This window comes from Centrocercus urophasianus, unplaced genomic scaffold, assembly GCF_019232065.1.
Source record: "Centrocercus urophasianus isolate 14NV4802_14NV808 unplaced genomic scaffold, USGS_Curo_1.0 seq_18, whole genome shotgun sequence".
Taxonomy (NCBI): domain Eukaryota; kingdom Metazoa; phylum Chordata; class Aves; order Galliformes; family Phasianidae; genus Centrocercus; species Centrocercus urophasianus.
Window position 1 is genome coordinate 14,602,682 of NW_024884733.1, and position 18,349 is coordinate 14,621,030.

Sequence of the window (18,349 nt, forward strand, 5' to 3'; positions counted from 1 at the left end):
CTGTCATTAATGTACTGTTTGTTGTGTTTACAAAGGCAGTTGAAATCCCATTGAATGATTGCTGGAATGTTAATGTGAGAACTGCAGCGTTTTGACTTTTATCACTGATGGTAGGCAGCATGAAACAACTTTGGATTAGATTTTAAGAAACTCCAGAGTGCCCAGTTAAGTAACGTTTTAAAATTAGGATTATTGTTCTAACTACAGTGATGGGAAAGAACAGGTGTAGCTGGGGGCAGCAAGGTGGATTTTCCATAAGCTATTTGGAAGATCTGTTGTAAAGACTGCTGGTAGCAGTATTCTCGTCTACCACATCAAACGCTTTTGCTTGGGGAGAAAGCACTTGAAATATGGCTGCAGACAGGGAACAAAAACAAAGCACGGTCCACTGTGGGTTTTTTTTTTTTTTTTTTTTTTTTTTTGGGCAACAGTTCTGCAAACGATTGTCTCGGTGTAGTGTAAATGGAACCCTTAGTGAGCAGAGAGGGGGGAGACCTGCCGATGGCACTGACTGGCGGCGGGAGATCTTTCCGTGGAAGCCGCGCACCCTGCAAACCCCCTGGGGCTGAGTGCTGATGTGGTGCAGCTGTTGCAGGCAGTGCTACTTCACATCTCAAAGGTCATAGGGAAGCATAATACAACAAGCTTTATTCCCCTTGAAAAGCAGGTGTTGTTTTTTCTTCCTTTGGTCTTACTGAGTAAACGTCATCGCGGACGGAAAAAGGTCCTTCCTTCCCTTTCGCGGCATCGATCTCTGCCTGCAGGCGGCCCCACGCCGAGCGGCTGCCAGCGCGAGCTCTGTCACCTCACGCAGCTGCTCGTGGCGTCGGTTCCCAACCGCCACGTTCTGGGCGCGCGCAGCTCGAGACGCCCGGCGTCGCCTCCGTCCCCGGCCCGCGCCGCGCGGGGCTCGCGGCAGGCGCGCGCTCGCGGAGCCGCCTGTCCTTTCGCGCGACCCGTCGCGAGCTGCCGGCGGCTCCGCCCCTCGCGGCCGGTACATAAGGAGGTGCGCCGAGCTGCTTCCTGACCGCGCACAGCCGCCGCCGCCGCCGGGAGGAGTGAGATGGCGTCCACGAGCCGGTAAGGGAGGCCCGGCGCTCCACCGGGGCTCGCGCGGAGGAGTTCACCCCCAGGAGCGGGCGGCGCGGCTTCCTCCATCTCTCCCCGTCCGCGGCCCGGCAGAGAAAATGGCCGCGTCGGCCTCCGCTGCCGCCCGGGGAGGAACCGGCGGCCATCGCCGCTCCTACCCGGCCCCGGCTCGGCGCCGCCCCCTGCCTCGGCTCGCCGTTCCTCCCCGGCTTCTTGGGACCGTAAGCCGTCCCGCGGCAGGGGCCTCCTGGGCTTCTCCGTGTGGGCCGCGGCGGCCGGCTGCTGTGGGTTGGAGCCCCGAGCTCGGTGCCGCTCCCCGAGCGGGGCCGGGCGTCTGTCTGCATCGCTTAATTAAATCCTGGGTAGAAAAAAATGGTTGTCGTGTGGTCATTTGTGAAAGAGAGATCTGCAGCAACGCGCTACGAGTGTTTTCTTTGGAGCTTCTCGTTTGATTTTTTTTTTTTTTTTTTCCCTCCCTCCTTTCGCTCCGCATGTCGCTGGCCTTTTGCGTAACGCCGAATGTCAGCTGGGCGCCCTGCTTGCTTTGTCAACACTTGTGTCTGCCACGTGAAGCCGCTGGGCGAGGGAGGAAGGGCCGGGAGGGAGCGCGTGTGTCTGATATCCAACGTGGTTTGCATCCGAAGGTCGTGCGTGAGCGTGTTCTGCACGGGGGTTGTGGAGGTTAACGCTGCCGGTGAATCTTAATCTGCGTTCTGAATCGTAGAGGTTCTTCTGAACAGCCGTCGGTTTAGAATGTTACGTTTATTTTCCTTAGACGCATCAGGTGTATCCAAAACATGAAGATTGAGCTGGGACTGTGTAGATTAAGCTGCAGTGACAGGCTGGTGGGAAAGGAGGAAACTCGGATGAATTCAACTCCTATAAAGGCTCGCTTCCTGTTTGAAGGACTAGCAGGTGTTTTTGGTGCCGTCACATTTAGGCTGAGAAGTGCTTGCAGCGTTTTATTTTGCTGTGATCAGCTGCCATACCTGCTGCTTTTTTAGCTCGATTAAATGGCTCTGTTGAATATAAAACTTTGAATAGTAAGCGGAAACAATTCTAGCCTTGAAACAAAGTTGTTTTAGTGGAGTTACTGGGCATTCACTGTTAGTTTAAATGAGGTATTTACTGTTACAACGTTTGGTTAGAAGCAATTGGTTGTTGCTGTGCTTTGGTGCTGTTGTATGTGTGCACATGTTAAACAACAACAAGGCTTTATTGGAAGCTTTTTGTAGCTGCTGAAGATATATGGTGTACAAGAGATGGTTTCCAGTCCTCAGAAGCAGTTGTTGCCCGATCCCTCTCATGAGCTGGTAGTTTCTCCATTACAATCTCACAACTAATGAATTGCTTAATTTAATGCTCTACTTTTAACCTAACTTAAGGATGGCATTTTTTTTCTAACCCTTGAAAAAAATGACAGAATTATATGTTCTCAAATAAATGTGTGCCCACTGCTTCCTGAATTGAGGACCTGATAAGTTATATTGGTTTGATAAGAATGAGTGGAAATGCCCATTAGCATGAAGTAATCACCTCTCTGTTCTTCAGGAACTTCAGTTAGTTGTAGACTGCAAGGTGGACTTCGCTTAATCTTGACTGCATTTAAGTTTTGGATGCTCTCGTTGGAAGCTTTCTATGTTTCTGTGATGAGATAAATTGCAAAAGTGTTGCAATTTAAGATATTCAGGTGTTTTAGGTTAATAATAAGTCCTTCAGATCACCGTAAATTATTCTTCTCAGCAGCGAACTCGTGCTTTGGGATGCACCCTCCTTGACTGAGATAATAACAATTTAATTCTTTTTTCTTTCTTTGTAGTTTGGATGCTCTTCCGAGGGTGACTTGCCCAAACCATCCAGATTCCATTTTAGTGGAGGATTACAGAGCTGGGGATATGATTTGTTCAGAGTGTGGGCTAGTAGTAGGTAAGTGGATTTCATATCACTGTGAATTACTATGTAACCTTCATTATGCATATAGATCTGTGTGGGTTTTTTGTTCTTTTTTTTTTTTCTTTTTTTTCTCCACAACATGGGAATGTAATTTGAGCCTTTAGTTTTTTGTCTTGATACCTAAATGTTTTGTTACAAGACAATCTCTTTGCTAAACACTATTTTTAATAGCCTTTCTTCTGGAAACTTCTTGTGGAAAATTGGAAAAAACAAACAAACATGTTTTAAAGATTGAAATCTTGAAATATTTTGCTATATTGAATTAGAATATTATGTCACCTAGTCCAGTATTCTGTCTTTAACTATGACTGTTATTTTGTTATTCCAGTTAGTAAAATAAAAAAAAAATATTCTGCCTTATAAACAAATCCAGAGCAACTCTTGTTTCCCACTGGGTGGTGGTTATTTTCTGTCCTGAAGGATGATTCTCTGTATTCTTGCCAATACTTGCTTTTGTTAATTACTTCTCCTAAGTCTTTTAATACCACACAAAATTAATACCAGTTTTCTCCTGAATTTTTGCTGATCTCTTCTCCACTGTATGCATGGCAGCAACTTACAGAGGCTAAACTGTATTGATAATTATAATAGAGTATTTAAAATGGGAAAAAAAAGTTAAGAAAAAAATTCTTAGAATATTAATGCAGATTTTCATCAAGTTACATTTTCAAAATGTGTTTAAATTGAACTTAGTCTTCTTTAGAGCCAACATTACTGCTGGGGCAAAATGTTTTTTTTTTTTCTTTAAGCATGGTGTATTTTTTTAAGCAGGTTGTTGCATGGATTTATCACTAAAATATTCAAACATTTACTGTTGTGCCGATTGTTCTCATTTTGTTCTGCCATCCTTCAGTAATTGAGTTGTCCTGCATATGTTCCATTCATTAGCTTGAGTATCCAACAGCTAGTTTGAAAAACAAGTAGATAAATAATTGAAGAGTGCATGACCAAACAACAGTGTGAATATTTAATAGTCCTTCTTTTGTTAGGAAATGGAGAGAAGGAGAAAATCAGATCCTACTCTCTATGTCTCTTCTTCTAGAGATGCAAGGAGAAAGGGATGTATAATAGGTAGACAACATTTTGTTTCTGAATGGTCAAAGTTGTATGTATTTGTTGCAAGTTGCATGATATGTTCCCATTAAGAGAGTAGTGCTTTCACTTCTTTCTACACAGTGAAGTCAGTCACAGATTTGCATTCTGATTTCCCTAAGTTTACACAGGTGTAGCTGGTACGTACAAGTGTTACTCACCATGGGTTTAGGGTTGGGTTGGGTTGAAATTTGATGAGTTTTTTACTACTAGAGGGGGACCCATTAGAACAGTGGAAGAAACTGCAAGATTGTAGCCAAATTACTGTCACAGTTCCATTTAAAAATACTGTGGTTCTGGTGTCTGCAGAACTGCCTGTGTCCCAGAGGCAGAATGGTGTATGCTGAACATGGGTGTGTTCCACTGCTACAAAGTCTGTAGTGGCATGACTTGGCCACTGTTTTTGTTCAAGATGGCTGAAATGAGATCCAAGAGTTTTTGACAAAGCTTAATGTATTTCCACATGATGTTTTTCCTGCTTGCTGTGGCAGAGCACTAAAACATCACATATTTTGAGGAAAAGTTTATTTTTCTTCTTATTTTTTTTTCCTTATGTTATTGGTTAAAGTAGCTGATACACTGATTCCAAAGTTTGACAATTGTCATTTCTATGGGTGTGTAATGAAATCAGTGTTATTACTGTTATGGCTGATGTTGCATTTAGAGGTTATGTAGCTGAAAAGGAAGAGAAAGGCAACAGAAAAAGATTGAGACAACAGGAAACTAGGATAAGGTTATGAGCGATATGCAGGTGTTTGTTCCATCTCCTGTATACCTGTTCAGAGTTTGTGGGAAAACATTCCATAGTTTGTGGTCAGAGCTTTACAAAGTTCTGTTGCGTTATTTAGTTGGCTAATGTTTCTGAAAAGTTTGAGATGTAAATGTCTAGTCTTAAAGTACAGCCTATATGATATAGGTAAGATTTAACTTTTCTGCATATATTGTTTTCATTATGATACAACAAATGACTAGGAGTGGATTTCCTAATTGTATCTGTTGGTCACTCCATTACTCAGACCATTACTATGTCTGTATTCAGGGACAAGACTGATTGCATCTCTACATACGTGATGCTTTTCTGAAATAAACCAATGATTTCATTTTTTTTCTCTTATTTTTTGGTAGTATCCTGGAAGTGAAGAAGGTACTTAAGTATTTCTGATCAAGTAGAGGGCTTTTGTGGCTGTTGTAAAATTTTTAAACCTCCAAATGGTGAAAAATGTATCCATTTTTCTGTATCTGTATGTATGTTGATGATTACCTCTTTCTCTAAATACTGTTAACATTCTACACTTAAGATTTTAGTTGGAGATTTTAGATTTTAATTAAATGGACAAAAAGCTTTAGATATGGATGTATATTAGCACCTGATAGCTAGTTACTGCTTTTATGCTTGGTGCCCAGAGTACTAGAAAGTGTTGGATAAAAGTTTGTGCTTGCAAGTAAAATTCTTTGCATCCATGGAAAAGCTAATTACAAGATATGCTTACACTTGCAGAAACTTTGAGTGGCTGAATGTGTGAGTGTTCGTGGGTGCTGAATTTACATAGGCAATTTGTTGTATGAGAAGAGCCACCCATAAGCCTTTTCAGTCAGCACTTCAAATGGTCTCTGTCTTAAGTCTGACCCACTTCAGTTCTGTATCTGCTGTAAACAGCACAAGTTTCCACAAATGCCTGTGTTTGTCTTTTGGATGTGGATTGCTGAAGATGCCTGATCCCCAGATCTCATAAGGCAGCGGCAAACGTTGTCCATCCACTAGCCTGAGTGGTGGTGTGAGTAGTGAGTCGTGCAGCCATGACATGACTGTCATCATTTAGTATTTGCTAAGACATGAGGAGCAGAAGCCCTGGCAGTTTTGGCAAAGCTTTGCAGTCACTGTTGTTAGCATGATATTTCCTGAAGGATGTGGAAGGTTTTACAGTTTGTAGGTTCTAGGCTGGGAACCAAAGATGGTTCAGAGCCAATATGAAGAGTACTTCCATTAGACTAAATATTATGTTTATCTACATTCTGAATCATGGAATGTTTGGGGAATGTTGCTGATAATACGGTGTTGATATCTGAAGCTATTCAAAGGATTGTGTGCCTAATCAAGGCTTCTGTGGGAGCCATCTAGAAGAAGTCGCGACTGTGAAGTTAGGGTTTGGTTTTGTTTATTCACAACAATTATTCTTTGTTAACTTGAATATACTAGATTTATTAAAATGTTGTGTGGCTGAGCTCAAGGAAAGTAATTTTGCTTGCTAAAAACTGAAATGAAGTTGAGTGTAACTGTGTTGGCAATACGTAAGTGTCATGGTTTGTCATGATTTTTGTTATCAGTGTTCCACATCGTAACATCATGTAGTGCACTGGCAGTTAGAATTAATGCTCCAGGCCAGATTGTTGATATTTCCAGATACCAGGTTCTCAGAAGAGAACTACATCTCCCAGAAGACTTTCACTGTTCTGTTTCCGTTCTCAGTTTAGAGGGAAAGATAAAACTGCTCACAAGTCACGAGACTGTCCCCTTCTTTTACTTCTTGTCTTTGCAGTGTCTAGCCATCTCACCTCAGCATTAGAGTAAGGCCTTCAGTTTTTGGACACTCTCATTTTATTTATCGGCTTCAATTCCAGTTGTATTGCATTATATTGTATTGTCTTGATTCCAATATCGTCCTTATTAAATCAGTTTTCTCCCTTGGCTCGTTGCTGCTGTTTAGTTTTTAGGCCCATCTCTCTACCTTTTTCTCTCTTTCCCTTCCCCTTTCCCCGGGCCATGTGCCTGTGAGTCCCTTCACACCATTGCTCATAGAAGTGGGCCACGTTGGCCCCCAAGTTGTTGACAATAAGCAAATAAACAGAATGTGGCAGGGTGTACACGTGGTGGAATACCGTGGCCAACTACAGGCTCCTCAGTACAAGAAATATTCCGGCTTGTTGGAGCAAGTGCAGCAGAAAGTGACAAAGGTGATGTATGGGCAGGTGTATTCTCAGTATTTGTGAATGAAGACCGTTCAGTTTTGAAGGAAGGCTCAACTCAACCTGGTTCTGTGCAGTTATGTCTTCATAATTTTCCTTGGCTTGAATCTTCTACCTGGATTTTTCACTGTAATTTGTCTCAGCACCTCAGTGCTCTCCATGATAAGGAGTTGGCTGAAATTAGAATTCTATGTATGTTTTTAAGCATGTTGTTCTTAAAAGTGTTTCCATGTATGTGCTCACTAGATGGCAGCAGATTCCTTAACTAATGGTCAGAATGAGCCAAACATTGTTAGAAACTGTGGCTGTTTTGTATTTTAAATTGTGAATAAGCATTATTTTACTGTTTATTTTGAGGTTATAATATTAGTTGTTCATATGCAGAGCTTGACTCAGTGTACATCTACCATTATAGCTCCTCTACAATGAATTAAGCCATATCATCTTGAAAATGTTTCAGGACTGAATATGGAAGATAACATTATTTGAGGCTCCAATTCCATCTTATTGTTTTGATTAAACCTCCTCAGTCTGCAGCTATTTGTGTGTGTGTGTGTATTTAATATAAGAGGTAATAAAAATGCAAACAGAGAATACAGGACTCGTGCATCACGGGTATTTCAAGTGGATTGTGCTGCTGAAGGAGCTGGTATTATTTGTCTGAAAACATGTAATTGTTAATGCAGAACTTGTCAAATAAGAGTGGTTTCCTTTGATAAACTGCTTTCTACTTTTGCATGAAATAAATGTGCAATATTTGTGTTTTATAGTCATGCTAAGGTAATTACTAAAAATTTTTGAAAATTGTATTTTAATTTTTGATGCTAAGCTGAGTTCACTCTTTCATTTCTGGAGCGCTTGCTCATTGTATTTATTAGTTCCGAAGAAAAGTAACTGGTCTGAGGTCTTCTGTTCTGAATAACAGCAGTTGTGCATTTTTAGGTGGTATGTAAACTGAGTTGCTGAAGTTTGTTGTATTTGCTCTGCAGTTCTCGTGTCAGTTAGACTGCGTTTTAAAGACTGGTTATATACTGGGAGAAGAGTTTTTTGAATTAAATAATGCAGTGAAGAAAATCTTTGTGTTCGTGAAGATGCTTCGTGCTGGAGATGGGTGTCTGTGTAGATTTGGTCCTTGAAGTGTGTTTTGCTTCTACTTCAGAGCAGAAAGGGATGAACTCACGTTTGATTTTAATTAAAGATATGTTTAATGTGACCATGTCTTGTGAAGTTTGTTTCTGTTCAAAAAGATGGCATCATAAGGAAGTAGTGGATGTGCAACCACTCCCAAGCCTATCACAGCTGGATACAGTTGACAAACCTATGTAGTAACAATGGGAGAAAGCAGGGATTTTAGATGGTGTTTTTTGGGAGCTTTTGCTTGCTCTACTGTTTGCCACCCAGGTGCATTTTCCAGATGATTTAGGAGAGCACATCAGTAGGCTACGAGCCAGGAAATGCCGTGCAGAGCTTGAAATGATAACTTAGCAACCAGTGTTCAAAGCTGATCTCCGAGTGCTGCGATATCGCACTGCTTTCTGTTAAACTGACTTTGGGATTTAAGGTTTTGTTTCTGTCGCTTACAGGTGGGGCTTTGTTGCATACATACCAAGGCAACAGTTCTAAAGTGATTTTTCTGTTTTGAAAGGTTAAGAGAACACTTAGTGCTACACTTTCTTTTGTGTGCGGGATAGGATAATTAGCCGCTTGCAGTTGAATATTTTCCATCTGTGGAAACATTTGGCCTATTTGTTCCAGTTTTGTTGTTATTTCTAGCTTGTGTCAGGCTTCTATGCAAGGCTTTTGAAAGGTGGAATGTGATTCCTTGGACCTTTGTAAGTAAAGATTATCCAGGAGAACTGTTTTCTTGCAATAGCAGATTTCTTGGCAACATGAAGGTATTTACACACTGGATCTTAATTCCACAAATGCTTTATATTCAGGGATTTGTTCTACTTAATCTTTTCTCACTTTGAAATAGTAGTCTCAATTCTCTGTTTGTAGTATGTTTGCCAGGCAGTGATACAACATTTTTTTGTTAGAGCAGGAATGGTTCATAACTCACAAGAGGCAGATCCTTGAGTGAGTCATTGAGGTCATTTCTACTTGTGGAAAAAAATATTACATCATTGCCCTGTGCTCAGTGTTCTATTTATACCATGCCAGAATTTTAAGTACATTTTGCTTTTTTTAGATGCTGTAAACAGTATTGGGGGGTTGTCTTAAAGTCACTGCTAGACCATAGAAGGTGCATTACTGAATCAAATATTTACAAAGAGTCCAGGAGCCAGAGGAGCATGCTGTCTGCTAATGAAAGCTTGCAAGATACCAGCCTCTAGTAGGAAGAATGCATCTGTGCTGTCTTTTACTTTGTGGTGTTCTTAATCTTCTGACTTATGTTACTTCCACCTCCACTCCCTCAGCCTTCTTTAGAGTATGAGATAAACGTGGAGCACAGCCGTGAGCAAGTCGGATGAATACTAGTGAGAGTACTCCTGTCTTAAATCTGTTCCTTTCAAGTTGGCCTGACTTAGATTCATTTACACCTTTCAGTTTCAGGCACATTCCTTGCATCATCGTGTGTTAAGAGGGAAGTTCCTCCACTCTGTGCATTGCTCCTGTACTTTTTTATTTCCAGCTTCATATTGTATGTTATCATTGTTTGGTAGGGAGTGCTTTTGTCTGCTTACGTTTTTACTAGATTAAAGCAAGCTCTGTTGTTTCATACTCGGACTTCAATTTTTTCTTGCTGTCAGTGCCATTTATTTTTGTGAATTCACAACACTTAAACATTGATGAAGATAATTAACTTTCTCTCAGGTTTAGCAAAGCAGAGGTGGCAGTTGTACTGACTTCTGATAGTCTGCACAGAACTGTAATGCTTTTTTTCTTAATGCTTTTCTCTACCCATGTTCCTAAAAATTCTGTGTAGTGCTGTAGTACAGCTCTGGAGTCAATGCCTTGGAGGTGCTGGTTTTACCAGACCTGTGAGTGGAACGAACTGCACTACAAACAGAACTTTTTTGTTAATTGTTATTTGTATATTGTGATTAGTGCAGACTTTTTGCCTGTATTAATGCTGGATAGAGATATTTCTCAATCTGAATAGATGCTGCTGGAAACATTTAGGTGAATTTGAGAGGACTCCCAAGGAAAGTCCTTTTCATTAAGGGTCAGGCATCCCTTAAGGAAGAAAACAGAGCTGCAGAAGGTTGTTATGATGGTTCAGAAGGTGGCATATTCATTTCTGAGTACCAAGGGTCTGGAGCTCATTCAGAAAAGCGATGTGCTACTGCTTGATGAGATTGTGCTTGATAGCTAATTCAGGAGTACTTCTATTAAGTGTCAAAGGTAAGATAACTTACTCATTTGTCTGTCACTGGGAATGCTTATGGACAACTGTGAGCTCCTTCTTTGTGTATTGAATAACCTATGATAGTCTTTAAGGATGGCTGCAACTGTTCTCTGGATTCATTTATCTAGTTATTTAAACCTTCTCTGCAGCTCCTGTTATTGCTTTCTACTTAAAATTGAAAAACCTAAAAATTTTGGTGTTTGGTGTGACCTGCAGCTACATCCTGTTCGCGCTTGGTAACAGCCTGCATTTTATAACTGGGAGCTCAGCTGTGTAACTTAATGTTTCAGAAGCTTTTCACAATATTACGTTGATACAAACAATTGTTTTCTGTAACCACAGGTGATCGTGTCATAGATGTAGGGTCGGAATGGAGAACTTTCAGCAATGATAAAGCAACAAAAGACCCATCTCGAGTTGGGGATACCCAGAATCCTTTGTTGAGCGACGGTGACCTGAGTACAATGATTGGAAAGGTAAAATGTAAAATGTTAAATGCTACTAAGCTTGATCATTTTTGTGTCTACTACATATTTGTGTGTCCAGAGGGAAGCTATTCAGAGAATGCATTTACAAAGAGATTTAGTTGAAACTGGACTCTTGCTTTTCAGTTATCTCTGAAATGCGTCTGTTTTTGGCTGACGGCAAGAAAGAATTTTTTGACAAGACAGAAGTTTGCAGTGCTGTAGGATTAGTTGCCACTCTTTGATTTGCAACATGAGCTAGCTTTTTGGTAATGTCTGAATCAGATTAGTATTGGAGACATGGAGAGCAACATGCATGTTGTGCCTGCTCTCTCAGTGAATGTTACGTGAAAACACTAAATACAGAATTCTTCTATGGTGTAAGTATTGCAGAAGAAAGTATTGAGTGGATGTTTGGCTCGAAGTTTTGTGGTACAACCATGTCAGACGTTCATGAGAAAGGGAAAGCAAGATGAATAACACAAATGCCCTCCCTTTAATGAAATAGTGACCCAGATAAGCTTTCATTGTGCTTTGTTATATTTTCTAATGCAGGATTCAGATTCGTATTTGTGTATTTCCTGAATGTTTCATGCTGTCTGATTTTGACAATTGTCATCTGATATCTTTCACAATAACTTAATGAAATCAGTAGCCTGTTTTCAGTGCAGCATTTCCACTTCATTTTTAAGAAAGTGTCTGTTCCATTTTTTGTGTTAAACAGGGACCTGGTGTGCAGCCCTTAAAATCGGAAATGTGTAATATTTAATCATAACCAAAGAAATACAGTTGATTTTTGAAAACAGTTTGAAGTTTGGGTTATCTTTCACTAACTTAGTGAATTTCCTAAATTCCTAGAAAAAAAATCTGCAGTTAACTCACAGCAATCATGTGGATACTTAGAGAGCTGTTAGTGTTTTTGATGAATTATTCTATCCCTCTTTTCTATGAATCCTAACAGAAAACAGTCCTCCATGGAAAATGAAGAAATAGGCATATCTAAACATATGTGGGTATACATAGGAGAATGTGCCACCATACTTCTCAGCTAGGAATTCTTCAAAGAGAGGATGACCATTAGTGAACTCTGATAGGAGCAGCTAATCTTGAAGCTATATTAGTTTAAAAAAAATTTTAAAAAAATTGTCCATCTGGATGTTTGTGTTTTGGACTTTTTCTGAGCATTGTTGCTTTCCAACCAGATTTTGGGATGCATTATACCGGGCCTCCCTTCAAACAAATTTCTGCACTTCTTCATTAAACAAATGGGTGTTGCTAAGTAGCTCTGTGAAGCAGTGCTTTAGGAGTTGTTGGACTTCTAGTGATACCATAATAGGTCCAGGAGGATTGTAATTCTCAGGACTTGGATTTCTGTTACAGATTTGGTAAGCTACGATTAAGATTAGAAATGCACCTTCATAAATGGAGAAATGGACAGCTTATTCCAAATTCGTGCTGTATCATTTTGGAACTGTGCAAATACAGGGTTTGTTTCTGGGAACTCAGTTTGATTCTGAAGTAGGATGACATTTTCAACTCTTCTAGAACCTGCATGTTGGAAAAGAAAAAAGGTATTTCAGCAGGAGATACAGTTCAGCTGGATACAAATTCTAACACGACCTGTTAACCCTCTTCCTGTTTGAAGTTCAGTGCCTTATTTAGGATAAGAGGGTTAGTAGTCCCAGGGAGAGAATTAAAGACCTAAAGAAACATCTATGAAAAACTTAAATTTTCAGGGATAAGGATTCATTGAATGCAATAGCTTTGCTGTTAACCAGAATATCCTTGAGTAGACAGGACTAAAGTAGCTGTAGCAGGTCGTATTCTCTGAATAGCAAGCTGCAGGCTTGTCAGTGAGGCACAACGGATGAAAACTGTGAGCAAAAACGTCCAAATCTTAGAACCACCAGGGAGAATTTCAGAGGACAATCTGTCCTGCTGCAGGTATTTCACTTGCAAGGGAACGAACCAAAGAACAGACGTTATTTTCTACAGGAAGTTGTTTGTGACAAACCAGGATGTGTTCTGGACAAGAGTTCCTGTGTTTGTGTTGCCACTGAACAGGGGCTCTGGATGTTGTGAGCGCTGGGAGCTGCCTTTTTCCTCAGTTATTTGGAAGAAAGAGAACGGCTTGTCAGAAGGTTCCGAAGAAATTTTCTATCCATGTGCAAAGGATGTGAGTTCTGCAGCAAAAATAACTGAACCAAGAGATCAGCCAGTTTCTTGAGCAGTGTTCTAAAGTCAGTGCCAACAGTAATTGGGCATGAGAATTAACTCTGAAGTAAGAGATGTTTCAATAATGGTGAGATCGGTGTAGGCATGAGGAAGATAAGTGGCATCTGGAACAATAAAGAACAGCCTTCATGAGTTCCACACAGTGAAGCAGGATGAGATTGTATTTTCTTGCTTAATAACAATTAGAATTAGAATGGCCTGGAGGGGACTCCACATCTGTGTGCCCGAGATTCCTGTTGGATAGGAAGCTCCTTTCTGCTTAGGGTAGAGCTGCTGTTATTAGGATTGTTTAAACAAATGAGCTAAAATGCCAGCTGGAACAACAGAAGTAAAACTCATGTTGTGTTAAATCCAAAAGTGAAGGTGAATTATTTTCATGGAATATTATAGAAGGCACCTATATTCATAAGGATGGATGTAAGTGAAGATGGAGTCCAAACCACGTGCCTGTTAGAAGGGGACTTTAAATTGTGAAAGAAAGGATCGGGTCAGTTCTGCTTCACAAAATGGCTTCTCATAGTTTCCTCTTTGAAACTGAGAGGTACTGCTCTGGGACTCCTTTCTGCTGCAGAAATACTTTCTTTTCCTGCTAATAACCAAAGAGAAGCCCTTTTGCCCATGCAAAAGAGATTAATTCCTAATTGTTTTTAGTACCAATTTAGTACAATTTAATGCCAGAGACCCATCTATCTGAGATAGCAAAAGGTTGTGTTAGATGAAAGATTAATTTGTGAAGGGGAAGTTGAGTGGCATAGTTAGCTGTGGTGGAAGTGGCTTGCATTCTTCAGGAGGATTTTAAGGGTGTTGACACAGAACTGTACTTCTCTGCAAGTAGATAGCGTGCTGCAACTCACTTGATGACGGTGCAGATCGTTTGGAGACGTGGTGACGTCTGGCATTAGTTGTGATTCAATTGTCAAACTATCATGGTAATTTCATGCAAAATTCAAGAGAAAGAGATGAGCCAGTTCCTTATACACCAGTGTATTTTCTTGGAATCTGAAAGAAAACTTGCAGTTCTGCTACAGATCGTGTGGGAAAAGTTGTCTTTTGTTATGCTTCATTGTTAATTTATTCCTTTTTGTAGTGACTGCAACTATGAGAGAATGTAGGTTGGTTGAACAGGAAACTGATGTATGCTTTCGGTATCAAATTTCTATGCTTTGATCAGATGGCTCTGAGAGGAAGCTGGGTGTTGTCAGACTGTGTGGCCTGTATCTGAAAGTGCTGTTATTGATAAGTAGTGGCGAGATGAATGTAAAAGAAGAAAGGATCCATGGTTACCTCCAGACCACATAAAGAGCGGGTTGTACTGGGCAAGCCTTCTGCATGGTGAGGGTGCATTCCTTGATGCTGTGGATAGCCTCCAGTCAGTGGTGGTGGTGAAGCTTCTCCCTTCTGCTCTTAAGGGGGAGGATATACCAGTTAAAACTATAGGGCTTCTGTTTTTTTCCATGCAGGAAAAGGTATTTCCTAACATGGTTGTGAAGAACTGAAGCCAACAAAGCATTGTCCCTCAATTGAATGATCTGGAAAGAAAGTAGATGATGCATTTAAATAGCAAATGCAGGAGAACTGCTGTGGTTTAACTTAAGCAGTTGAAATGGAAGAGTATTTTCCAACCCTTTTATAGTTGTGAGCTGTTGTATATTGGGGTTGCTCTTGGAAGGTGCTGGCAGTGTGAAATCCTCTGACTAACAGTACTTGTGTGTAGCTGTGTTGGTAGTTTGATGTGTGTAAGCAGACATTCAAAGGAAAAAGTAATGGCCAAGAAAGTGAAAAATGAGGAGATGTAGGAGAAAATTAGAAAACAGTGAAATAAATCTTCCAGGTGCTGTGTATAATGGACCAGGGAAAGTAAAATCTGCGTGGTGGAGGGGAGTGCTTGGTGGCCTCAGAACAGAGCAGTGTTTTCTGGAAAAGAAGGGACACCTAGTGTGAGGTCTGAACACAGGGTCTGGGAACCTGCTGTCAAAAATGATGGGCCTTTGTGGTCATTTCCTTGGCAGCTACAAGATTTTGAGGAAATACAGTTCCTCTAAGTATTTGTGCATAGCGCCGGTGCAGGAAGCTACGATACACATGAGTGCTGTGGGGAGCATTGCAGGCAGCAAGGTGTGAGTGATGACCAGGAAGGAGCCTTTAGACCTGAGATGTGTGTATCTTAGGCAAAGAATGTTGTTTTGGAATAGTTTCTAAAAGGGAAACCTTGCTGAAGGCATGTTTTTAAAGCTCTTTGAGGACTGAAGTCTTCTGTGCTTTCTTGCTCTTTGTTTCCCCTTAAGACTCTCTGGTGACTTTTGGGTAGTTGGACAGATTCATCCAGTCAAATCACTACGATTGCCTTCAGCACTCTCTCTGCTGCCATGGTTGTTTGTAGCTGGTTCTTTCACTGGTACTTGTGCTGGAAAGAGTATGAAAAAAGCCAAGAACAGTCTTGGGTTCTAGTGTCTGTCATAGGCCTGTTCAAAGAGCCGCCCTATAGGGAAACTTGTGAGAGGGGTTTCTGTGCCAGGGTCTTACGTTTTCACAGCAGTACCAAAGTGTGCACGTGCCAGATGTGGGTCTCTACAGCAGAGGTAGCCATCAGATTATGAGGTGGATGTGACCTCATCAGGAGGACTTAAGGATTTTCCTTTAAGAGGCTGTTGGATTTATTGTAAAGGCAGAATATATGGATTTTTACATCTTGCCACAACTAATGCTTACTGCTGCCAGCAGGCAACGCATCACATTAGTTTTGAACTGGTCATTGTTTTGGATATTCTCTTCGTCTATGCTTTTATTTCCATTTTTGAGTTGTTATTGTAACAGCTGGTTTCCAGTTGGTCATAAAATTGTTTTGAATTGGCTATATTTGCTGTGATGCAAAGGTAGCCTAACTGACATACAGAAACATAATCTTGGACCTGAACAGTGGCAGTAGGCATATTGACAGACACGCGTTGGCTATGTGCTATTCGTGTTTCATTCTCACGTAATCAGTGGTGCTCAGAAGCCAGCTAGTGTTTTAAGACTTGTGCAGAATGTAGAGCATGATGTCTGGGACAAGGCTCAGTTTTAAGATTTACTTCAGCCACGTGTACTTGCGTGTTCCAATGTGTTGCCTTGACTTAGGATTTATAAAGCTGGTGGATGTTTGTTCTTGAAATGAGGAAGAACTTAACTGTTTTATTGACTATATGTATTTTTTTTCAGGGCACAGGTGCAGCAAGTTTTGATGAATTTGGGAATTCAAAGTACCAAAATCGCAGAACGATGAGCAGCTCTGATCGTGCAATGATGAACGCCTTTAAAGAAATTACAAACATGGCAGACAGAATCAACCTCCCTAGAAATATAGTTGTAAGTTCATGTCTCTGTCTTAAATTGTTCTGGCGTTGACTGAGTTAGCATAATATAATGGGCACATGAATTTTTGATATTGCTGCTAATTAAATGGCCTGGAGTTAATTAAATTTAATCGTCTTGCTTTGAAGGATCGAACAAATAATTTATTCAAGCAAGTGTATGAGCAGAAGAGCCTGAAGGGAAGGAGTAATGATGCTATAGCTTCTGCTTGTCTCTACATAGCTTGTAGGCAAGAAGGTGTTCCAAGAACATTTAAAGGTAAGTTTTCACTGGTACAGATTCAATATTGCCTTCAAGTGTCTAGTTATTGTTATTATAGGATTTTAGTTTTCAGATGTCTGGACTTTGCCAAGTTGGTTGTTTGCAGTGAAAGCCCACCTTGCTGGGCCTGGGGAGAAGAGGAGGGGTGTGCAAAAAGTTTGCTACATTCATAATGCCAGTGGGCTTTCAGGTGTGGGATTCTTGGTGATAATATATTTTAAAATTGGCATTTGAGATTCATTCTGAGTATTGGTGATATTTAAGATGCTGCTTGATCTGATGAAGATGGGGACTCTTGCAACTGCATTTTTGCCAAAAGCTCTGCAGTAAATATATGCAACTTTTCCCTGATCCTGAGGGGACAACTTTGACTGAGAGTATCAGATCTCCCTTATTAAGTAATCTGTATTCTTTAGCTTCTCATGAAAAGTTTGAACTGACTTAAATGATTTAGAAGTTTCATTAATGTGCAAAGCTTGTGGTGTAGTGGCTTGCATCACATTGGCCTGCTTTGTGGTGTTAACGTACGTATAGTCAAATGCAGGTATTTTCGGGCAGAAAATGCTGTCAAATGTGAAGTTTATTTTTTCCTCTTTGTTTAGAAATATGTGCAGTGTCCAGGATTTCAAAGAAGGAAATAGGTCGGTGTTTTAAACTTATTCTGAAAGCTCTTGAAACCAGTGTTGATCTGATTACAACTGGAGACTTCATGTCAAGATTCTGTTCAAATCTGGGTCTTCCCAAACAAGTACAAATGGCAGCAACACACATTGCCCGTAAGGCTGTGGAATTAGATTTGGTTCCTGGGAGAAGCCCTATTTCTGTAGCAGCTGCAGCTATTTATATGGCATCACAAGCTTCTGCAGAGAAAAGGACGCAAAAAGGTAAAACTTTCTTTAACATCTCACTGCTTAAAAGACAACTCATGTTTTTTGTAGACTCGGAAGCTGCTGTTCCAATGGCATGCAGTGGAGACCAAACAAACATATGCTGTTTTATTCAGTAAAAATGGCAAAAATTTAAAAAGCATTATTCATTTGTCTGCTTTTTGTCTTAGAAATTGGTGACATTGCTGGTGTGGCTGATGTTACGATCAGACAATCATACAGGCTCATCTATCCTCGAGCTCCTGATCTCTTCCCAGCAGATTTCAAGTTTGATACTCCAGTAGACAAGCTACCACAGCTGTGAAGTTGCTGAAGGTTACTTTAATTTCTAATAACAAAAAAAAAAAGATTCTTGCCTATAATAAAGGATGTACAAAGTGTTAATATTGAGTCTTCATGTTGTGGAACTGGAGGATATGGATATTTGAGCATAACTGCTGGAATGCAGCACACATTCCAAGGTAAACAAGCTAATTGTGTGGCATTTTGTATGTATATATTAGTGGAAGTAAATATTTAATGACTGTTGCAACAAACTTAATTTCATATTATTGTACTTATTCAGATTTCTTTTGTAGGGATCTAGTAAAATGTATTTTGGAAAATTGAAAATACTATGTAATTCCCAAATAAACTTTTCCAAAAACACTTACGATCTTGTGGATGTCACTACAATTTGACACACACATACTTTTCCACAA

General features: G+C 40.4%; 1 protein-coding gene across 1 annotated transcript; it reads left to right on the top strand.

Annotated features, from left to right (window-relative positions):
- Positions 1-984: 984 nt before the first annotated feature.
- On the top strand, positions 985-18,296 carry GTF2B (general transcription factor IIB). The gene is made up of 7 exons (XM_042819885.1): positions 985-1,080; positions 2,909-3,015; positions 10,793-10,926; positions 16,348-16,494; positions 16,629-16,758; positions 17,364-17,645; positions 17,819-18,296. The coding sequence occupies exons 1-7, from the start codon at positions 1,064-1,066 to the stop codon at positions 17,950-17,952; spliced, it is 951 nt and encodes a 316-aa protein (XP_042675819.1). The 5' UTR covers positions 985-1,063; the 3' UTR covers positions 17,953-18,296.
- The last annotated feature ends 53 nt before the right edge of the window (positions 18,297-18,349 follow it).

Coding starts and splice junctions, on each gene's coding strand:
- GTF2B (XM_042819885.1), top strand. Junction 3,016..10,792: donor AGAGTGTGGGCTAGTAGTAG/GTAAGTGGATTT, acceptor CTGTAACCACAG/GTGATCGTGTCATAGATGTA. Junction 10,927..16,347: donor TGAGTACAATGATTGGAAAG/GTAAAATGTAAA, acceptor ATTTTTTTTCAG/GGCACAGGTGCAGCAAGTTT.